Genomic DNA, 24860 nt, shown 5'->3' with positions numbered 1-24860 from the left:
TTGACTGAGTGGCTCAGTCAGTTAAGCATCCAACTTTGGCTCAGGTCATGATCTCACGGTTCAAGCCATGTGTCAGGATCTGTGCTGATAGCTCAGAGCCTGGAGCCTGCTTCAGATTCTTTGTCTCCCTCTCTCTCTGCCCCTCCCCCATTCATGCTCGGTCCCTCTCAAAAATAAATAAAATGTTAAAATTTTTAATGAAAAAATTAAAAATTAAAAAAAAGAGAAATACAATTATTATGTTTAAAGGCTTTACTGAATGAAATTTAAAACCTACACATTGGTCATACCAGATAAACATCACCAAATGCACACAAGTGAGACCTGACCTTCATCACAGGAATAGGGCACTATATTCAGAAAAACACCTGTCCATAGCTAGGGACTATTTTAAGCCACGACTAAGCACCTCAGTGATAGAATATAATCTCTATTATATTTTGTGACATCATTACATCAGTATGAAAATCATAACCAACAGCCACCAAAATTTACCAGCAATAGATGACTATTATTTGCCTTTTCAAAAAGGTCTTAAAAGGAGAAAGAGAGGGAGAAGTCTTGATAAATGATTTATAAACAAAGAAAACTTGCTAAAGCCATAAATGGCTAAGAATGTTGAAGACTCTGTTAGTTCAAATATCACTTCCTTTCTTAACCCCAAAGCTAATGCCATCAATGTCTACTACGTCAAATTTTTAACCAACAATAAATATATCACAGAATCAAGGAAGATTACTGGATACCTAATAGTCTACAATTCCAGTGAGTAAAAACAATTCAATATTTCTATTATATAAAAAAACAAATATAATAATTAAACTTGAAAATATACTTCATAGAAAACTGCATTAAAAAGCTAACATCCAGGGGTGCCTGGATGGCTCAGTTGGGTGTCCAACTTTGGCTCAGGTCATGATCTCACAACTGGTGGGTTCGAGTCCCACATCAGGCTCTGTGCTAGTAGCACAGAGCCTGGAACCTGCTTCAGATTCTGTGTCTCTGTCTCTCTGCTCCTCTCCTGCTTACGTTCTCTCCCTCTCTCTCTCTCTCTCTCTCTCTCAATCTCTCAAAAATAAATAAACATTAAAAAAAACTCATAGTCAAATATCTAACCTAATATTTCGTTGAAGAAAAAAAAGGGCTACTTTTTAAAAATTTTTTAAAAAAATTTTTAACGTTTATTTATTATTTTATTTATTTTTTTAATATATGAAATTTATTGTCAAATTGGTTTCCATACAACACCCAGTGCTCATCCCAAAAGATGCCCTCTTCAATGTCCATCACCCACCCTACCCTCCCTCCCACCCCCTCATCAACCCTCAGTTTGTTCTCAGTTTTTAAGAGTCTCTTATGCTTTGGCTCTCTCCCACTCTAACCTCTTTTTTTTTTCCTTCCCCTCCCCCATGGGTTTCTGTTAAGTTTCTCAGGATCCACATAAGAGTGAAAACATAAGGTATCTGTCTTTCTCTGTATGGCTTATTTTACTTAGCATCACACTCTCCAATTCCATCCACATTGCTACAAAGGGCCATATTTCATTCTTTCTCATTGCCACGTAGTATTCCATTGTGTATATAAACCACAATTTCTTTATCCATTCATCAGTTGATGGACATATAGGCTCTTTCCATAATTTGGCTATTGTTGAGAGTGCAGCTATAAACATTGGGGTACAAGTGCCCCTATGCATCAGTGCTCCTGTATCCCTTGGGTAAATTCCTAGCAGTGCTATTGCTAGGTCACAGGGTAGGTCTATTTCTAATTTTTTGAGGAACGTCCACACTGTTTTCCAGAGTGGCTGCACCAATTTGCATTCCCACCAACAGTGCAAGAGGGTTCCCGTTTCTCCACATCCTCTCCAGCATCTATAGTCTCCTGATTTGTTCATTTTGGCCCCCTACCTTTTAAGAAATAGCACAACAGCCCTGAGATACAGCACAGAGGCAGTAGTTAGGAAAATGCCTGGGGTATATGGGAGGATTTATTTACTAATCTCCAAGTGTGTGCTGGAGGGGTAGGTCATTGGGAGATTTCTCCAAGAACAAAAGAGCTGCTGGTGAGTGCTATTTCCCTCCCGCAGCCTAGATACACTGACACCAGCAGAACCATTTCAGTGCCAACACTCTCCACCTAGCTCACTAACAGACTGCCCTTCCCACCCATCTGTACTTCGGCAGATCCACACCCTCAAACCAGTTGGCCTTGGCAAGAGTTTCGGGCAGCTGCAGGTTCCCTCCCACAGCAGACTTCCACACACCTTGCTAATACCTCCTGCCTCACTCCCATATTTTCCTATGCCCTGCCCCCTTCCAATATACCGTAGGCCAGAACCCTTTCAAAGTGGTACCACAAGCCTGAAAGTGTGCAAGCAGCACCAACAAGGGCCAGCACCACTCCAAAATGACTTCTACCCCAGGAAGGGTGGAAGATAACCACATACACCAGTCGGACTGTGGCCCCAGCAGTGGGCTGGGGGCAGACCTGTGGTCTGACTGCAGACCCCACCCCAAAAGAAGCTTCTTGGGGGACAATACAGGGAAAGTGCCCTGCACTTTGGTGCTACTGCATCTCTAACAAATGCCTGGTCTGACTCAACTCAAGCCCAAGGTGGCTTCAGACTAGCCCACTAACAACACAGGGATTAAACACTGCAGAGAGAGACAGGCAGAGAGAGACACTGCAGATGACTAGACTGAAGGTAAAAGCGACTCAGCCACATGTAACACACACATGAAACACCAGGTGCTGGTGAGCAGCGGATTACACTGCAGGGCACGCCAGGGCCTCTTGTTCATAAGGCCACTACTTTCAAGAGCAAGAGACACAGCTAACTTTCATAGCACATAGAAACAGATGCAGAGAGTTAGACAAAAAGAGGAGACGGAGGAATATGTCCTAAATGAAAGAATTCCACATATGAGTGAAATCATACAGTAGCTGTCTTTTTCTGACTGGACAGCAACATGTACAAAAAGGAAACTGGACCACTTTCTTACACCATACACAAAAATAAACTCAAAATGGATTAAGACCTAAATGTGACATCTGAAACTATAAAAATCCTAGAGGAGCACAGGCAGTAACTTCTCTGACATTGGCAGTAGTAGCAATGTTTTTCTAGGTAAGTCTCCTGAGGCAAGGGAGATAAAAGCAAAAATGAACCATTGGGAGGACATCAAAATAAAAACCTTTTGCACAGCAAAGGAAACAATCAACAAAACTAAAAGTGAACCTATTGAATAGAAGAAGATATTTGCAAATGACATACCTGATAAAGTGTCGGTCAGTATTTAAAATATATAAACACACACACACAAAAACACAACACAAAAAAACCCACCAAATAATTCAATTTTAAAATGGGCAAAGACACGAACAGATGTTTTTATAAAGAAGACATACTGATGGCCAATAGACACATGAAAAGATGCTCAATATCATTAGTCATCAGGAAAATACAAATTAAAACCACAATGAGATATCATTCGCACCTATCAGAATGACTAATATCAAAAACACAAGAAACAACAAGTGTTGGTGAGGATGTGGAGGAAAAGGAACCCTCATTTACTGTTAGTGGGAATGCAAACTGGTACAGCCTCTGTGGAAAACCCTATGGGGATTCCTCAAAAAATTAAAAATAGAATTCCCATATGATCCAGTAATTTCATTACTGGGTGTTTACCCAAAGAATACAAAAACACTAATTCAAAGAGATATATGCACCCTTATGTTTATTGCAGCATTATTTACAATAGCTCAATTACGGAAGCAACCCAAGTGTCCACTGATAGATAGATGGGATATATATATATATATATACACACACACACACACACACATACATACAATAAAGTATTACTTGGCCATAAAAAAGAATGAAACACTGCCATTTGCAACAACATGGATGGATCTAGAGCATAATGTGAAGTGAAATAAGTCAGGGAATGACAAATACTATATAATTTCACTCCTATGTGGAATTTAAGAAACAAAACAAACGAACAAAGAAAAAAAGAGACAAAAATATACTCTTAAATATAGAGAAGAAACTTATGGTTACCAGAGGGGAGATGAAGAGGATTAAGAGTACGCATATCATGATGAGCACTGAGTAATGTATAGAATTGTTGAATCACTGTATTACACACCTGAAAGTAATATAACACTGTAAGTTAACAATACTGGAATTAAAAAAGAAAAAAAAAGGAAATGGTTAAAATGGTAAATTTTATGTGTATTCTAACAAAATAATTCTTTTTTATAGCTAATGCTTTAAAAATTTTTTTCATGTTTATTTTTGAGACAGAGAGAGAGAGAGAGAGAGAGAGAGAGGGAGAGAACCCCAAGCAGGCTCTGTGCCATCTGTGCACAGCCCGACACAGGACCCGATCCCACAAACTGTGAGTTTATGACCTGAGCCGAAATCAAGAGCCAGACACCCAACTGACTGAACCACCCCAGCGCCCATTTAACAAAATAATTCTTTAATTTTTTTTTAACTTTTATTTATTTCTGAGACAGAGACAGAGCATGAGTGGGGGAGGGGCAGAAAGAGAGAGAGAGAGAGAGAGAGAGAGAGAGAGAGAGAATCCGAAGCAGGCTCCAGGCTCTGAGCTGTCAGCACAGAGCCCAACGCGGGGCTCGAACTCACAACCAATGAGATCATGACGTGAGCCGAAGTCAGTCAGTCAACCAACTGAGCCACCCAGGCACCCCTAACAAAATAATTCTTAAGAAGTTGGTTTTTTGCTTTCCCCAAAAGATCTCAGAACAAGGCAAAGATGTCCACTCTTACCACTTCTATTCACCATTGTACTAAGGATCCTAGCCAATGGAGTAAGGCAAGAAATAAAAAGATTTATGGATTAAAATGACAGAAATAAAGTATGTTTATTTAGTTTGACATGATGATGGTCATTTAAAATGGTAAGGAATCCACAAAAAAGCTACTAGAACCAATAAGTGAATTTAGGAAGACTGTAGGATACAGGTCATACAGCAGACTGCATTTGCAAAAAAAACCAGCCATAGCCCTATTTCTGGGGCCACATATTCTTATATAACTTTGCCACACTACACTAAGAAGCAGAATATATCCCATCAATCCATCTTGATTCTGGGTAGAACCTTGTAACTGTTTCAATGAATGGAATGCAGAAAAGAGACTGTATGACCTTTGAGACTATTACATAAAAGGCTATATTGCCTGTGCCTGGCCAGCCTCCCTCCCCTCCTCAGAAAATCTGTCTTTTGCCCAACCACGACACTGTGAAAAAGCCCAGGTGACACAAAGAAGCCAAATGGAGAAACTCCAGTTGGTAGCTCCAGCAGGTCTCAGCCAATAGGGAGTATCAAGCACTAAATCATATGAGAAAGTATGCTCTCAAAAGAATTCAGCTGCTAGCCTTTGACCTGCTCTAGCTGAGGTGGAGTTCTACAGAAACAAGTTGTCCCCACTGAGCCCTATCCTAAGTGTAGATTCAAGAGAAAAATAAATGCTTTTGCTGTTTTAAGCCACTTAGCTTTACGGTAATCTGTTATGCAGAGTAACACAGTAACTGCTATAGGTCAATATATAAAAATTTCTATATATTAATAAAATGATTAAAAGATGAAATGAAAACATAATGGTTACAGTAACATTGACACACTTAGGAATAAATTTAACAAAATATATTTAGGACTGTTGTGGAAGGCAGAATTAGAAGATGATCCCAACAATCCTTGCCCTTATATAATCTGGTTGTGGGGAGAATTTACGAATGATGAGATATTATTCCTGTGACTATGTTCTATGAAAAAAGAGAAATTGTCTGGTAGGCCTAACTGCATCACAAGAGCCCTTTAAAAGCAGAGAATTTTCTATTAGTAGCATAAGAGGAGGAAGTTAGAAATTAAAAACATGAAAAGGAGTGTACATGTTGGTTTGGAGATAAAGGGAGTCATGTGGCATAAACCTGAGAGCAACGTCTAGGAGCTGAGAGTGACTTTCAGCCTGCTGCCAGCAGCAAAACAAGGACTTAAGTCCTATAACCACAAGGAACAGGATTCTATCAGCCATCTAAATGACCCTGGAAGTGGATTCTCTCAGTCTCCAGATAAGAACCCAGCCCAGGAAAAATCAAAATCAAGGTTTTGCCCTTGTGAGAGCCTAAGCAGAGGACCCAGCTGAGCCTACTTGGACTTTCAACCTACAGAACTGTGACAACAGTAAATGGAGATATTCAAAGTCTCTAAGTTTGTGTTGATTTGTTACATAGTGATAAAAACTAAATATAACTGCAAAGGAACAAGAGAGACATTTTAGGGGACAGAAATATTCTATACACTGATTGTGATTATGACAGTGATTACATAGGTGTATACATTTGTCAAAACCCAACCAACTGTATATTTAAAATAGATGCATTTTAGTGTATATTAATTATACCTTAATATAGTTGATTTCAGAAGAGCTAGTTTCTGGGGCACCTGGGTGGCTCAGTTGGTTAAGTGTCCGACTTCAGCTAAGTCAAGATCTCATGTTTGTGAGTTCAAGACCTGTATGGGTTTTTGCACTGTCAGTGCAGAACCTGCTTGGGATTCTCTCTCTCTGCTGCTTCCCCACTTGTGCCCTCCCTCTCAAAATAAATAAACTTAAAAAAAAATAAAAGAGCTGGCTTCTGTCTGGTTTTCTCCTTATACCTCTTGTCATCATATACACTACACTCATAAGTAGTTTTATGTGTTCTCTGCTTCAGTACCCCTCATTTACTGATTCTCTAGCCCAAGAATCCAAATAAGCCCTCAAGCCAGAATATTCAATTGTCACTGGAGGGTGTGAGCAATAGATTATCATGATCTGATTTATATTTAAAAAAATTTTTTTTAATGTTTATTTTTGAGAGAGACAGAGGCAGAATGCAAGTGCGTTAGGGACAGAAAGAGAGGGAGATACAGAACCCAAAGCAGACTCCAGGCTCCGAGCTGTCAGCACAGAGCCCAACGTGGGGCTTGAACCCATGAGCCGTGAGATCATGACCTGAGCTGACGTCACACACTCAACCGACTGAGCCACCCAGGCGCCCCTGATTTACATTTTTAAAAGATTACTAGGAAAAGTCTAGCATGGAGATCATCCATGTAAAACTTAGAATTCCATAAGAAATTTGCTAGTTGGAAAATCATATCTTAGAACAGTTGTTTCCAAATTGTATTTCAAGGAGCCCTAGTATCCAATATAATGCCTCAGGACAAAAAGAAAGAAATAGAAGATGACATATGTCGGTATGGGAAATGGGGAAAACACACAAAGGGGAAACAGCCTCACAAGTTTTAACCCAATAGCTTCCTTTCACCTGCTTTATGTTTAAGGATTCCATGTAGGAGTTAGTAGCAGTTGTTCAAATGTTAAATATTTTTTAAACTACTGCTTTATAAGTTTGGTAAAAATGGGCAAGAAGCATCCTGATTTTCTGCTTTTGTCACAGGGAGCCAACTATAACATAACCAATAGAGCAAGGGAAAGGATTCACCACCTCATATTCCTTAAGACGTATAGGAGCTGCTCAAGAGAATTATAATCTTCTTATTTCTGGCTCACTGATGGTATGAATCATGTCTAATTCATCTTTGTATCCCCAAGTGCCTATCACCTAGTACACACTGAAATACTTGCTGAGTTTAACATGACATACAAACAATGTTAAAAGGTGTAATAAAAAGTGCTGTAACACTTTAAAATCTAACACTCTTTGGTAAAGTTACTAAAACATATCACTCCTAGGTATATTTCTTTAAGAACTTCTTGCACAAGTACACTAGGAGACACATACAAGAATGTTTGATAGCAGTACCATTTACAACAGTAAAACAAAAACAACAAAAATTTCAGTCAAGAACATCAATAAGTAATTTATGACATATACACAATGAAATACTATATAGCAAAATAATGAATAAACTAAAGTTAAAAATCCATACTAATCCACAAATATAATATTCAGTGGGGAAAAAAAGCAAGGTGTAAAATATTACAGGGTACGATACCATCTAAGACAACACAATGTATCGTGAGAATGGTGGTTACGATGTGGTGGATGAGAGAGAAGTATTTTAGGACAAGTCGCAGAAGAGGCTTCCATTTTACTAGTGAAGCTCAGTGGTGATTAATGGGTATTCATTTATTATGCTTTGAGTGTATTTATACTTAGAAAATTTCATATTCAGTTTAAAGTTCTACACCAAGGATTGGCAACTAAGGCCTGTAGGCCAAATCAACCTCAACACCTATTTTTGTAAGTAAAGTTTTACTGGAACACAGCCATTCATTTGTTTATGTAGTGTCAGTGATTATACTATGTAGTGTCAGAGTTGAGTGGTCGTGACAGAGAAGTCTGAAGTATTTACTCTTAGGTGCTTCACAGAAAATGCTTGCCAACCCCTGTTCTATTTCCAGGTATAGAGTGCAAATGAAGGAGAATTTAATTCTGAAACAACACAAATAAATCATGGTGATGGTTACTGGGAAAAATGATCAGCAGGTGTGATGATAGCCAGATTATAAAAAAAAAGAATAGGAGGAAAACAAGGAAAAACTAAATAAGCTTTAGAGCACTGCTGTCTAATAGAACTTTCTGAGATGATGGAAATATTCTATATCTGCACTGTTCAATATGGAAGCCACTAGCCACATGTGACTTTGGAGCACCTGAAATGTGGCTATTGTGACTGAGGAACAAAACTTAAAATTTTATTTATTTTTAATTATTTTAAACAGTCACGTGTACCATACTGTACAGTGCACCGTTAGAGCTCTGGAGGACAGATTGATAGCAGGTGTCACCTGAAAACTAGGCTAGGGTGCTTATTCAAAGGAACGACAGGGGACAGAGTTGCCTCCAATTTAGAAAATTTCGGCCACTGATGGAAAGGCAAACCATGGATAATCATAAGGGTATGGTTAATATATACACTTGGGATTCAAACAATATTAATAAAAATTGGACCAAATGACTACTCTTTTCTAAGAAAGAGGGCATAAAGAAAGAGGATACAAAGTAAGAAAAGCAGAGAGCCAACCTTGAGATTTGGGGATTTCCATGCTAATTTGTTAAGCGAACAAACATTATTAGGTGAATGAGAAGTACAATAGCTAGAGAGTTAGTTGGCAGGGAAACCAGAAGAGCTATGATTTAAAATTTCGAAAAACGAGTTCTACAATCTCCCAAGTGAATGAGGAAGGCTTTTGGAGTAATAAGTAATTAGCTAGAAAAGCCATAAAAATAAGGGACCTAGATACCAATAATGACTTTTTCTTCATTTAATCAAAACAAACATCTGCAAAAGATATGCCATGTTATCGTATTTTCTAGGTTTCTGTCACATAGAAAGATGTTTAACTTTTATTACTTTGTTCAATTATACAGTACATATTTTATATATATATAAATATATACAAAATGTACATAATATGTATATTTATGTATGTACAATATGTACATACAATATGTACAAAATATGTACAAAATATGTACATATTTTATATGTATGTATATATATAAAATAACATATATAACAAATTACTTTGTTCAATTATATATAATAAATATATCACCCAGATATATTTAGCTTCCACTGAAGACGATAAGCATTTGTCTAGAAATAAGGTCCTAGTGTTACAAAACTTTTCAAATCCCTCATTAGATTGACATTTCTTCTCTTTTCTACTATGATACACTGTGCTTCATCCCTCCTTATCCAAACCACTAAGAAAATATTCCACAGGCTAATAAAAGTATCAGTTTATACACTGTATGAGAATATGCTACCAAAAAAAAAAGGAATTCTAAGGAACAAACTTACTTCCCAGCAGCCAATACAACTGCTATCTATAGAAGTGATAAAATCAGTTGTCTGGTTTCCATGTCCTAGCAATAGCTTTTTTGTTTTGTTTTAGTGTGGAGTTCAAAAATAACTGCCTGATGATACACAGACACAGAGCACTATATTTAGTATCTGTTTTAATCAGTATTGGCATAAGGAATACAAAATATTCCTTGGGGAACCTGTCTAAATACTTGTATTTAGACACATGATCTTATTATAGCAGGGGAGAATTTGCAATTTTCAATTATTAATTTTATTTTACAGTTCTCTCAGAATTTATGATATTCACAGTAGGCTACTACTAATTATACTCCTCTTTACTATCAAGAAGATTCGAATGGTATGTAGAAAAGAACAGTGTGATCTGTAGTAAAGAGAACACAGGCTCTGAAGTCATAGAGACTCTGAATTAAGTCCTGGCTATTATATACATACCCAATGAACCTCACTGAGCCTCTGCTACCTGATTTGTAAAACAGGGATAATGATATTTAGTTTGAAAGATGTCATGAAAACTAAATGAAATCACGTATTTACAAGTACCTAGACAGAGAGCCTAGCCATGCTTGACACCCAATGACACCCAAATAGCTGCTTCACTCTCATTCCCAGGCATTTAAGGTCTCTTCTGTAATTTTTTTCCCTCTTCTACATGTTTAACCTAAGAATACAATGTCCAATAAATGTAAGAAGAAAAGAGAATAATCAGTTGTTTTGATCCTGAAAAGGCAGAAGGGGATAAGATATCCAAAGCTAAGGTGAAAAGATCATCTTTAGACAGGATAAACAACTCAAAGGTTGGGGTTCCTTGGCAGAGTCTTGAACATGCATGAAGGCAGATAATGGGAAAATAATGGAGTTCCCTTTTAATAGCTTGTATTTTCTCTGTAAATTAGGAAGAAAGATCACTTGCTAAGTGTGAAAGAGAAGAGGAAAGTTTGAGGTTTGAGATGGAAAAAGTTGAAAAAAGTGTTAAAAATAGTAGGGAAAGTTAACCAGGGAAATACAGCAGGATATCTGAGCAGTGTCGAGGGTCCATTTGAGACTGGGTTCCACATTAATTTATGAACATGAGTGTGTTCTGTTCTGTTGAAAGATTTTCTTCAGTAGTACTCGGCTACTTAGATGCAGGTACAAAGAAAGAGGTTATCTGCGTTCAACTTGAGTCAGAATTTCATTTCATTTCATTTCTAGTCTAGTCATAATGAACTATGAACACTAAACTAGGATAAAGGAAAAAAAAAATGAGAAGGGATAATATGCTAAAGTGTTTAGGAGTAATACTAAGAGTAACACTAAGCAATCAAAAAAAAGATAGCTGTTATTATCATTAACTATGGTCCTCTAGCAGAAAGTAATTTCATTATTCTAATTTGTAATCATTTCTTTAAAAAATTTTTTGTTAATGTTTATTTGTTTTTGAGAGAGAGAAAGACAAGAGTGAGAGCTGGGGAGGGGCAGAGAGCGGGGGAGACACAGGATCCAAAGCAGGCTCCAGGCTCTGAGCTGTCAGCGGACTCGGGCTAGAATTCACCTGAAAGCCAAAGTTGGATGCTTAACTGACTGAGTCACCCCCTAATTTATAATCATTTTTATGTATCTCTCTCTCTTTCACCAGATCGAGCTCTTTGAGGATAAAAAGAGTATACTGCTTATCTTTGATTCTTCCCAAAGTGTGGTCCAGTAGCTACCACACTATGACTACTAAAAGCACATAATTAAATCAATGAATCAAATATCTTGCTTCTAAGCTATTCAGAGGGGTTTTTGGTTTGTTTGTTTATTTGTTTTTAAGATTCTAGCTAGGGCATTAGAACCTTAACAACAATTCAGAAAATAAGACATTTCTAAGAAAGGGCCACTGTCAATTCAATGATAGAATCTTACTTAGTAGCTACAACACAATGGATAAGAGTTTTCCAAAAATGCAGACTACAGAATTAACATGAGGAAGAAAATGAATTAACACAGACACAACATGAAAACTGAGAATACATTTTTCTATTTTAAGGGAAGGAAGGAGACTCCTGCCTCTATTTTTATCATTTCAGGACCTTACAATGTCTCATGAAATGAGTAATCTGAAGCATAACCTACCCAATGCTGATCAAATATCTGCATTAGAACTTCAAAGTAACTTCAAAGATATATAATCTGAGAGCTGGCTAGGTCCATTAACTTAATCTTTGTTTTGGGGCAGAGGGCAGACCCCCAAAAGAATACTGTATCTTTCCCAGTTTATCAAAGGCCATAGGGTTTTAAGAAAGAGATCTTTTTTGGCTGTGGATTCAATTTAAAAAACATAAAGATTTTATTTTTGCTGCTGCTTAAACTAATATGTTCATTTTAAAGTATTCAAAAGGAAATATATATAGTCAACAGCTTTGACTGTATATAGGGAATCACAACTTTGAATTGCAAGCTGTACTGAGTATCTTCTTTAATAATGGATTGTTTGAGACTCTGTGTGTGTGTGTGTGTGTGTGTGTGTGTGTGTGTGTGTGTATGTATTTTTCCCCCCTAGAGAAACTATGTTATATTGAGAGATCAAGTCTCTTGTTGGTTCTTGTAAGTATGAAGCACCATGTGACACCTACTAAGATATTAAAATGCCTAAGCCTCTAGGTCCAACATTTAAGGGAAAACGTATGCAGACTTTTCATCTGAGATGTCAAAAGAAACTCTTGTTTTTCTTACCACTTGTATTCTAACCAGTAGAAATCAAAACAGGCTAGGAAAAAGGGATTTCAGGCAGTGAACAAAAAGGAAAGAAAAAATTCTGCAACTGGATACTTCTTAGCCCAGTTTCACTCTCTCCATCACTCCTATTTTTTCCTGAAGGAACCAGGAAATGTCCTGTCTCTACTTTCAAGGAAAGAACTTATAGTTCCTACATAGAGTTTATCTCCTTCCCAGAGCCACTGTAGAAAAAAGAGCACCCACTCCTACTGCATCCCCATTCTCAACACTTATGATTTGTAAAGCAAGCAATTCAATGAAAGTAATGCGTTTTGACAGTCAATAAGACCAACACATTTGAGGGGTGCCTGGGTGGCTCAGTCAGTCGAGCATCTGGTTCTTGATTTCGGCTCAGGTCACAATCCAATGGTCGTGGGACCGAGCCCCATGTCGGGCCCCACGCTGAGCAAGGAGCCTGCTTAGGATTCATTCTCTCTCTCTCCCCGACCCCAATGCCTCTGCCCCTCCCCCACTCTCTCTCTAAAATGAAAAATTCAAAAAAACATTAAGAAAATAACAATGCATTTGAAAAAGAAGGTTTGAAAATATAAGAGAAAGACAGAATAATCAAATGTTGGGTCCTTGAGAAGACAGGAGAAAATGAGATACACTCTATGTAAAATTATATACCAGCAACAAGTGGGGAGCTGGCAGTAAGTTAAAAAGATTTTCTTCTCCATCTCTTTTCCTTTACTTCAGTGAAAGTTAAAGATACACATAGATGTATAATCAAAGAAAGACCAAGATAGAGTTTGAGTACATAAGAGACATAATACAATCTATCTACATTTCAGGGTGATATCCAGGGTAGAGACATTTTCATAGAACTACTAGGCATTTTCTTGTCTTCTCATGGACACCCAAAATCATAAAACATTAATGTACAAGTTTCCATATCAATTAAGGATAAAATTGTGAAATTTAAAAAATCTAAGCTTTAAAAAAATAATCTTATTTTGTATTTTATATATTAATAGCCATTATATAGTAAACATCTGCCACTTGCTAGAGACTAATACATAATACAGTCTTTTACTGTGATTTGGTTTTGAATGATATTTTACATTAAAAATTAATTCAAAATTGCCTGAAAGAGAGGCTACCCAAACAGTATCAAGTATACTTCAATGAACTGCAAAGAAGCCTGGCTGCTACTGTACTCACACTTAATCCTATCTGCCTAATTCAACTCATGAGTTGTTTTGTCTTTAATGAAACAAAATTACCACAGATATTAAGTCTGTATTACCTTCATAATGTTAACTAAGTCTGTTTGATAGTAGCGATCCTGGTGTGCATTTGCTGCTGCTAATGTAAGAAGATAATCATTCCTTGCGTGGGTAGCTTTGGAATTACATTCAGATCGCCGGGCTTTTAACTAAAACATAGTAAGAGAAAAAAATCAATGCAAACTGACAACTGAACTGTAAAATATATAAAGATACCATTCTTAGCTGGCAATTAATAGCTCCTCAACAAGAGTCAAGGTAACCACGTGGAAAAATATTTATACACATAAAAAATTACTCAACACTAGGGGCACCTGGCTGGCTCAGTCAGTGGAGCAGGTGACTCTTGATCACAGGGTTGTGAGTTTGAGCCCTATGTGTGGCACAAAGTTTACTTAAGATAAAATTTAAAAATTAAAAAAAAAATATTCAACACTGTTAAGAAATTAAATAAACAGTGATTAGAACTGTTATACATGGTAAGAGTGTTCTTACATATTTCTTATTTACATTTAACCTACTTCCAAAGCTTTTCAGGAAACTTCAAAATATTTTGCTCATTTTATTCAGATGGGAAAATAAAGGTTCCAAATTGAGTAAGTGCCTTATCTTCAAAGACATGGGTAAAGCTGTTGGGAGTTAGAAAAGTTTTTTAAAAAAAATCAACACTCCTCATGTGCCAAAAGAACTGGGTGCTAGTTGGGATCATGACAGCCAAAGGCAGGTTATTAAATTTAACTTATCAGGTATCCACAGCTTAAGGGTCCCACAGAAAAATCTCACTTGCATTGGCCCGGAATATATACTCAAGTGTGTAAATATGAATGAAATGGATTTTGCAGAGATTTTCTAGAGCCCGTGGACTAAGCCTCTTGGACTAAGAGTTACAGACAATAGGCTACCTAAGCAGGTAAAGTATAGAAACCAATCTCTGAAGCAATCTTGACAAGCAAGTGGTGTCCAAGTGCTGACATCTGGGTGAAAAACTCCCATGAACTGGGAAGGAAACTTCTTCCCTAAGTTAATGACTTTAATATGCTTCTCTACATTAGGTGGAAATAACTGACTTTAACCCTCAAAAAAAACAATTTTTTTAATAAGCTAAGGTTTCTCAATTGTGAAAGTTTTCAAAAACTTACCTTTACACTCGCCTTCTGTAAACTGATTCTTGATTGAAAAAGACTAAGTTTAGATCTATAATAAAACAGAAAATAGTATGTTTAATAAAATTATAAAATTACATATAAAACTTATTAAGTATTATAATTCCAAACTTTTTTTAAAATGACACTTTCCACTTTCCACAACACTATTCCAAAAGAGTACTAACAAATGGAAAACCAACAGCAATGATTATTTTCCTTTATTTTACTACAGGAAGAATATTGTAGTCCAACAGAAAATATTGGGATATTTAATAAAAATATCCTGAATGACAAAAATACAATTTGACAAATCCAATATACTGGTATCTCTTAATAAACAAGAGTCATCAAACTACAGTTTATTTCCATTATCATACAATTACACACACTTTAGTTCCTATAAGAAAGTTCAAGGATGCCTAGGGATGACCAATCTATGGAGGCAAAACTTAGGCTTTCAGCGCCGTGGGCAATATGCTATAACACCTGCAGTGCAATCTACAGCATGATATTACCGGGCTCTTGAAAGTCCTTAATTCCATTTTTTTCTCCCATTAAAAGTCCACTGTTAATATAGTATTTGAATACAGTGAGAAAGTCCTTGTTCTCTCTGCCCTATATGATTTTGTTCTATTCAATCTTCTCCCATTCTGGTGTCCTTATTTCTCTCAATCCCTTTTGGTTTGGGAAGGAAACAATAATCTAACAAAATGCTGGTTTTACCCAAACAACTAGAGATAAGCAGAAGAAGAAAGTCAACAAACACTAAGGAATAACCAACACCCCCACAACCAGTGACTTTTGAGGCGGCAATGTTTGTCTCGACTGCAGTGTTATGGTGACTGCCATGGGAGAACTCAGGGCATGTGCTGAATGCTATGCCATAATACGAAGTCAAGTTGCAGACCACCTGGGAATGGAAGGCGCAGCAAGCCAGTCTCTGCACAGCAAATGTGAGGAGGATAGCAAAAGCAGTCTATGCTCTTTCTAACAAAAGAGAAACATTCAGGGACGTACACATACGCATCCTAACTACTTCCCCAGTGTTTAAAAAAAAATAAGGTCCACGATTTTCCTGTTATTTTCTATCTTGCCATATTCATATTTCCTAGGGTTTTGCCTGTTTTTATTAATCAGATTGTTATTCATTCTGATTTAAGAAAGCAAAGGCCTGGGGCGCCTGGGTGGCTTGGTCGGTTAAGTGTCCGACTTTGGCTCAGGTCATGATCTCACGGTCCGTGAGTTCGAGCCCCGCGTCGGGCTCTGTGCTGACAGCTCAGAGCCTGGAACCTGTTTCAGATTCTGTGTCTCCCTCTCTCTCTGCCCCTCCCCTGTTCATGCTCTGTCTCTCTCTGTCTCAAAAATAAATAAACATTAAAAAAAAAAACAAAGAAAGAAAGCAAAGGCCACAAGCTTTAAAATTTGGGACAGCCTGTTCAAGGCTAAAAAAGACTAGGGTATTCTTGATTCTCCTTTTTTATTGTAGTCATTATCCAAATAGTCTGAGTTGCACCTGGATTTTCCAAAATAAGGTTTTAAGTTTCTAGTTTCTGCTTCATTTGCTAATTTTCATATAATTCTTGTGTGGAACTTAAGAAAGTATTAGTAATAGAATAATACAGTTCCAGGGGCGCCTGGGTGGCTCAGTCAGTTAAACATCTGACTTCAGCTCAGGTCATGATCTCACGGTTTGTGGGTTTGAGCCCCACATCAGGCTCTGTGCTGACAGCCTGGAGCATGGAGTCTGCTTTGGATTCTATGTCTCCCTCTCTCTCTGCCCCCCAACCCCTGCTTGTGATCTCTCTCTCTCTCTCAAAAATAAACAAACATTAAAAAAAAAAGAAAAAACAGTTCCTGTGCTCAAAGATTATGATCCATAAAAAATAAGATATATATGAATGGTGAATTGTATTGCACACTCCTCTTCATCATCTACTTCCAAATGTTAATTAATGCTCCTTAGGGTCTCAAACTCAATTTCTCATCTAATATAGGATTTCAACCGTATAGCTATCATCTGATAGGCAATCAACCCTGACAGGCAATCATCTGATAGGCCCTATTCTCATCTGAGAGTTAGATATGTGACCCCCTACCAAATTTATTCACCTCAGAGTCCTACAGGCTCTTCAGAACCTACACATCCAAAATGGAACTCATCCTTCCCTTCCCTCTTCCTTGTGTGCTCTCTCCTAATGTGCACATCTTACTGTCTGTCAAATCACCTACCAAAACTACATATAGTCTAGTTTTCACTTCCCCTTTCTGATATTCCTTCCCATCTTCTTCAAGATTCTGTCCAAATACCACTTCTTCTATAAAGGTTTCCTTTTTCATGAGGCAAAATTAATCTATTTTCTAGGCTTACAAAACAGTGTTTTCATACAATTACAGCAAATATGTTACTGAGTGACATGAGGCACTTAATTTCTTTGAATTTGCTGTGAATAAACAAGTCATAAAGTTACTTTTAAACACAGTTGTCTTTAATTCTAGGCTTTAAATTTCTTAAGGATGCAAAGCTTATCTTACTCATCTTTGTACCCACAGCACCCAATATAATTATTCAATAAACGTTTAGTGAGCGAATGAAGATAAAGAAACATTTCTTACTCTGTAGTTGAATGAATTTTCCAGAGAAGTTACACACTGAGATAAAATGTCTTATATACTAAAATCCCTTTGAATTTGGGCCATATTAGAAGGCAGTTTCTTGAGATCAGCATCTGTGAATTAGACCCTGTCAAATCTAGACTTCTTAGGAATAGCCTTGCAATTGTCCGCATTTACACTCTGTGGCCCTTGGCTAAAGTAGGTATTTACATATGCTCTACAAATCTGTCAACTCTCTGTTCTAGAATCCTGAGAGTTTTAAAAAACAAATTCCTGGGGCGCCTGGGTGGCGCAGTCGGTTAAGCGTCCGACTTCAGCCAGGTCACAATCTCACGGTCCGTGAGTTCGAGCCCCGCGTCAGGCTCTGGGCTGATGGCTCGGAGCCTGGAGCCTGTTTCCGATTCTGTGTCTCCCTCTCTCTCTGTCCCTCCCCCGTTCATGCTCTGTCTCTCTCTGTCCCAAAAATAAATAAACGTTGAAAAAAAAAATTAAAAAAAAAAAAATTCCTAAAAACCACTAGGAGAGGAAATTCCTATTAGAGATTATCTAATCTAAAATCTTCAGGTCTTATTGGGAAGATGGGTTCATTGACTCTATGAAAGTATGGGAAATATTTGTATGCTCACAAAAATAAAATCATAAAGACAATAAACTAAATTAGGGAAATATTAAATATGTTTTCCAGTAATATTAAGTATTTCATGAGTATTCGTCTACCATACTTTGGTACTACATAAACTTTCAAGGATACACTAAATTTTCACAAGAGGGTTATGAGATTGCTTAACTTCCTGCTGATAAAAGCATATTAACGAACCTCACCCACTAGTTGCTAGTCTGTACAAGTGTTCATAACCTTTCTGATTTCATGATTAGGAGTTCAGAGTTCCAGATTTTGCATTAAACGGGAGTCTCAGCTCTCCTCACAGACCTCTTTAGAGTACCATTCTATGACACAGGTTTATTTTTTCTCAAAAACTTTTTATCTTTCCTCAACTTGTCATAGCAAAAATCTCTACGGCTTGTTTTAGATCTCTTTTTTATTACCAACTGCCAGTTCCTTCTGTACCAAATGCCAGTTTCTTTTTTTCCTAATTATTCTCAAAATCAAGGACTTATAAGTCACATATATGAAGAGTAAAATGCACACAGTTGCTAAAGCACACATTAAAAAAGTGTATGTATTAGAACTTCACATAAGAGAGAAACTGTGCTTGAGTCAGGGTTTCTATACTGAGGTTAGTGCTCTTATATATTTGACATGTCCAAGGTCCTCAATGGCATGCTAAGGATCAGGGATTTCCAAATACAACTGATTTAGAGTCTAGCATGAAAAAAATGAAGCTCTTAAATCCTGATACTCAGATACCACAGCAACTTCAACAGGCTTTTGCTAAGCTTTTGATACCATGTTCATTTGTCTTCTTTCCTTTCCATAATTCAATTGAACGTGAAACTGACTGATCAAACATTCTCTTATTGCTGTATTAATTGAAATGAGATCAGCCAATATGAAAGAAAAATTTGAAAGTATGTAACATTTATAGGTCAGACGAAACCAAGATAACCTGAGAATGAGTCTATGCCCTATATTAATAGAAAACAAAGTACTGGCAAAAATAACATTTATTTGCATAATTACTTTTTCAGAAATGCTAAAACACATACTTTGCCTCGATGTCAGCTTTCTCCCGTACTGCATGAGCCATCTGTTCAGTCTCAAAGTACTTCTTTTTGCCTTTAGCTAAATCTTTCACCGTCTCTTGTAATTCAGTTTGGATCTTCGTCAACTGGTCCACACACTGTAAAATACAAAGTACAATTATTATGATATTAGTTTTCAGGCTTACCGAAATGAATTTGTCCTAAGGACTATGCACCATGCCCTCAGGATGGAAACCCAAGAGAAAAATCAGCACTTTAGTCTCCGTCAAATTGTAAATTAAAATCCAGTGAACAGCTGGTACTCCCATCTCAAGTAAGGTATTGAATATTGTCCCAGTTTGCTTAACAACTCTGCTTTGAGAAATAACCACAGTGCCGCTGATGACTGACAGTAAGGTAAAGCAAAAGAAAAGCAACAATGAAAATGCTTTTATTATTGGAGATTTCATGGCAATAAAGGCAAAAGAACAAAGCAATTCTGTATTTCTTCATAATTCTTGCACAGGGGCCATACTAATCTTCTCTGTATCATTCCAATTTTAGTATATGTGCTGCCAAAGCGAGCACTCTTCATAATCTTAATAAAGTCTCTACATGTTTGGGGAACTGACGGTGCAAAGGTAGTGAAGAATTCTACTCTGGGAAAGAAGGAAAGAAATCTGACAAGTCTGACATTAAGTCCGAGATGAAGAGAAGCAAGAAACCTGGGTACCACATAACAGTTACTACTCAAAATTACTGCCAGCTCAATTCTTTGGATACATCTATACACTCTGAGAGAAGGGACAGACATAATTAACTTGAAGAAATGTTTAATCAATAAATTTTTATAACACAATTGGGCCAAAGTAACATTGCTTTGCAACTCTTCTGGATATCCAAAGGGGAAACATTTTTCCCAGTTTGAAACAAACCACTGAAAAGTTTTGCCAGCCTGAGACAAATTTAGGGAAGCTCTCACTGAAAAACTTCTGAGCCTGAAATAGTATTTAGTGGAGACTGACAAAAAACCTCAGCAAAGTAGGAGGAGATATTGGTGAGGGACTATTGTGCCAGGCTGAACAGCATGGAGTAGATAGAGCAAGAACACTGGAATAGCATAGATAAAGCACAAACTTACACATGTGACATACAGGCTAGAGTTTCCCAGAAATTATTAGGTGTTAAGAAAGGGACAACTTTGGGGTGCCTGGGTGGCTCAGTCAGTTGAGTGTCCAACTTCAGCTCAGGTCATGATCTCACGGTTCATAGGTTCGAGCCCTGCGTCAGGCTCTGTGTTGACAGCTCAGAGCCTGGAGCCTGCTTTGGATTCTGTGTGTGTCTCTCTTTCTCTGCCGCCCCCCCCCCCCCAACTTGTGCTCTCTCTTGAAAATAAATAAACAAATATTAAACAAATAAAAGGGACTACTTTACAGAAAGTGCAAAACCTGGAAGGTTCTCTATGGGCATATTTACTGAGCACTTATCAAGTGTCAGGCTGTGAATAAAGGGTTAAAAAGCCACTTCTTTCTCCTCTGCATGAAAACTGGACCCTTGCTTAACTTTCTAGGTCTCTGTTTCAACAGAAACCTGATGAAGACACAATGTCAACTGTGTTATTTGGTAACACTACTTATGAACCCGACAGGCAAACTGCATCAAAGTACAAATGAACTATAAATATCTGGTGGAGAAGCCCTGGCTTTAGGCTTTTTTGAGTATTGTAATTCCTGTGTCTGGATGTGTCCTTCTCATAGACTTTGGAAGCTCTGTCTGTAAAGTTGTCATAAAAGCTTTTAGTCTCCTTTAGGCCCTGTGGCTACCCCTGTACATTCTCTCTCATTCTCTTGCCCTAGATCTCTTACCTGAGGAACCAAACAGAATAACCGTGGTTGGCTATGTAGACTGAGACATACACCAGTGAAAGAACTAAATACTAGCACTAGACACTGCCCTGCTGGTTAACTGTGTTCCCTGTTCTAATGTCCTTCTAAGTTAATCTCATACCAGGTATGGCCTACAATAATCATGACAGTCTCAATGTTTCGTTAAACTTAAGAAGACTCCCTATGGGCACATAGGAAGAATGCACTAAGTTTAGTACTTAATAAATATTATCACATTTACTCTTCCAAATGACTCTGGTAAAAGTGTTCATACTAGTCCTATTTTAGGATAAGGAAATAGACTTAAAGTGGTTAAATAATTTACCCAAAGTCATAAAGTGAGAAAGTGATGCTATCATTTACCATGTTAATCCATTATAGTACCTACCCCAGTTTTGTGACAACTCATGTAGAGATACTTTATCTTAAAATAGTAAGCTTTAAAAAAATTTATATGTAATCCACATACCACAAAATTCGTCCTTTAAAAGTATACAATTTGGTGGGTTTTAGTATATTTATAAGGTTGTACAACCATTTACACTGTCTAATTCCAGAACATTTCATCACCCAAAAAAGAAACCCCATACCGATTAGCAGTCACTCCTCATTTTCCCCTATCCCTAGTCTCTGGAAACCACTAATCTACTTTCTGTCTCTATGAATTTCCTGCATTTCATTTATCAATGGAATCATGTAACTATGTGGCCTTATATGTCCTAAGTCCTCACATAATGTATTTAGGGTTCATCTATGTTGTATCATGTATTATTTCTCCATTTCTTTTTATGGCTGAATAATATTTCATTTTATAGATACACTAAAATAGTAAGCTTTTATCTTGTAGAAAAATCTGTCTTTCCCTTTAATTTTTAATAGTCCTTATCACAAATAAACCTCTTGTTTATTTATTTACTTTGAGAGAGAGCGTGCATGTGCATGTGCATGAACAGGAAAGGGGCAGAGAGAGAGAGGGAGAGAGAGAATTCCAAGCAGGTTCTGTGCAACCTGACAGGAGGCTCAAACTCACAAACTGTGAGATCATGACCTGAACTGAAATAAAGAGTTGGATGTTTAACTGACTGGATTACCCAGCACCTCAACAAACCTCTTGTAAGAGCATGCGGTTCTTGATCTTGGGGTCATGAGTTTGGGCCCGTGTTGGGCATAGATTTACATACATACATACATACAAATAAAAATAAGATCCAAAAACTGGGGCATGGTCTGAAAACCATGTTTAATGGGAAAATGAGACAGATTATTTAAAAGAGGAGTCAGGTATAAGGCATTTATAACCAAAATGTTCATCCAAAACAATAGAACTTGACACCTCAGAAAAACTAATCAATGAAGGCAAGCTCAAGAATCCTGTGGTGATTTACATGCACGGAAAGGGTCTGCTAAGTTGAGCATTTCGAGAGGAAACTAAACACAGTTGGTCAAAGCTTTTCATGTGGATTGCACATCATGTGGCTAGGATATCAGTATATTCACACAAATGAACACCATGGGTACATGAGAACATATGTGCGTACACGTGCACAGACCCACACACAGCCACTCACTGCTCATATGCCTACCCTTCGAAGGATAAGATGTATCTCTTAGACCTGATTACTTAATTCATTTTCATCTATAAAAGGCTACCAATTAAATTACTTTCTCTATATGTGACAATATCAGGGGGACCTTATAATAGTTCGTATCTTTGAAAGGATTTCTCAAAAATCTCATCAGAAAACTCAGGGTGATTCTATTCTTGTTTTTTCTTTCCCTTTACATAAGTTTCTAAGATACTGTTCATCAAATAATATTAGATAGATAGCCCATGTGTACAATGAAGAGATCTTTTATGATCTATTCTTCCCTAGCCTTCAGTAAATCCTTAACCAAATGTCTTCCATCACCAAAATGAACTGTTTGAAGTCAGAGCAATTTGAGTTTTTGTCAAAGGAAAGTGCTCTGCACACAGCAAAACAAGGACATACCTCATTTCATTGCACTTTGCTTTCCTGCGCTGCAGATACTGCATTTTTTACAAATTGAAGATTCAAGACTTTAGTGGAAGAACTGTAGATGTGGTGGAAATAGCAAGAGAACTAGAATTTGAAGTAGAGCCTGAAGATGTATCTGAATTGTTGCAATCTCATGATAAAACTTGAATAGATGGGGAACTGCTTCTTATGGATGAGCAAAGACAGTGGTTTCTCGAGAAGGAATCTACTCCTGGTGAAGACTGTTGAAATGACAATTTAGAATACTACATAATTTTAGTTGATAAAGCAGCAGCAGTGTTTGAGAGGATTGCCTCTAATTGTCGAAGAAGTTCTACTATAGGTAAAATGCTATCAAACACCACCACATGCTGCAGAGAAATTGTGTGTGAAAGGAAGAGTCAATGGATGCAGCAAACTTCGTTGTCTTATTTTTTTTTAATGTTTATTTTTGAGACAGAGAGAGAGAGAGAGAGAGAGAGAGAGAGAGAGAACGAACGAGCATGAGCAGGGGAGGGGCAAAGAGAAAGAGGGAGGCACAGAATCTGAAGCAGGCTCCAGGCTCTGAGCTGTCAGCATAGAGTCTGATGTGGGGCTTGAACACACGAGCTGTGAGATCATGACCTGAGCCGAAGTCAGATGCTTAACTGACTGACCCACCCAGGCACCCCTTCGTTGTCTTATTTTAAGAAATTGCCACAGCCACACTAGCCTTCAGCAACCACCACCCTGATCATCAGCAGCCACCAACATCAAGGCAAAGACCCTCTATCAGCAATAAGATTATGACTCACTGAAAGTTCAGATGATAGATAGCATTTTTAGCAATAAAGTATTTTTAAATTAAGGTATGTACATTGTGTTTTTTTGTTTTTTTTTTTTAGACACAGCTACCACACACTTATAGCCTACAGTATAGGGTAAACATAACTTTTATATACACTGGGAAACAAAAAAATTCATTTGGCTCACTTTACTGCAATATTTGCTTTATTGTAGTGGTATGAAACCAACCCACAATGTTTTTGAGATATGCCTGCACCAAAAATATTTGTTAAATACAAGTCATAAAACTTAATTTGCAAAGAAAAAGATTACCTAGGATTTCCTTTCCAAATTTAGATTAAATTTCTTCATAGGAATCCAGTTTTCTGAGGGGACTAAATTATATACTTAAAAAGAAGCTTAATAATGCCTATATGTTAAGAAAAGACTTGGTATGGTATAAGCCCAGCTCTTTACCAAGAGTTATCAGCACTGAGCAGACACAGAAATGAATATACAAGTTTACCTTAAGGATAAGGTATTATATAAAATGGTGACAAACTTGGATACTAGAATTCTAGTGAAGAAATTAGAAGTATGATACCTAAGTATGACACAGATCTTAGAATAAGATATACTTGGCAATAACTTGAAGAGAGGAATAAAAATGAAATAGCAACTTGAGCCAATACATTAAAGTCCCACAAATCAGTTGATTCTCTAACCTAGTAGTCATGTCCTAGAAATTCATGCTAAGGAAGTAACTTCAAAGAAAAAGTTAATTTTTATTGCAGACTTAGTGGTAATGTCCAAAAACAAAGGTATGATTAAATAAAGTAGAACAAATAAAAAATTCATTCAGGAATTAAAAATAGTAAACACAAAGATTGCATAGAAACATGAACAATTAATTAGGAAATAGAATGAAGAAAATGGGATATGCTAAAAAATGATCGATGTATTAAT

General features: G+C 37.2%; 1 protein-coding gene and 1 non-coding gene across 5 annotated transcripts in view; both read right to left on the bottom strand.

Moving 5' to 3' along the window:
• FCHSD2 (FCH and double SH3 domains 2) overlaps window positions 1-24860 on the bottom strand; it is a 303773-nt gene that overhangs the window by 114402 nt on the left and 164511 nt on the right. For all 4 annotated transcript variants that reach the window (XM_042906961.1, XM_042906962.1, XM_042906960.1 and 1 more), the window contains 3 exons: window positions 19271-19404; window positions 14984-15038; window positions 13865-13993 (listed from right to left, as the gene is read on the bottom strand). In XM_042906961.1, coding sequence (XP_042762895.1) covers window positions 13865-13993; window positions 14984-15038; window positions 19271-19404 — 318 coding nt within the window. The remainder of the gene's footprint in view (window positions 1-13864; window positions 13994-14983; window positions 15039-19270; window positions 19405-24860) is intronic.
• Window positions 19729-19834, bottom strand: LOC122201482. The gene has a single exon (XR_006194192.1). It is a non-coding gene; the product is annotated as a U6 spliceosomal RNA (small nuclear RNA).

The sequence above is a fragment of the Panthera leo genome, chromosome D1 (assembly GCF_018350215.1).
Source record: "Panthera leo isolate Ple1 chromosome D1, P.leo_Ple1_pat1.1, whole genome shotgun sequence".
Lineage (NCBI taxonomy): Eukaryota > Metazoa > Chordata > Mammalia > Carnivora > Felidae > Panthera > Panthera leo.
Note: the sequence above shows the minus strand (reverse complement) of the source record. Positions and strands in the feature narration are given on the sequence as shown.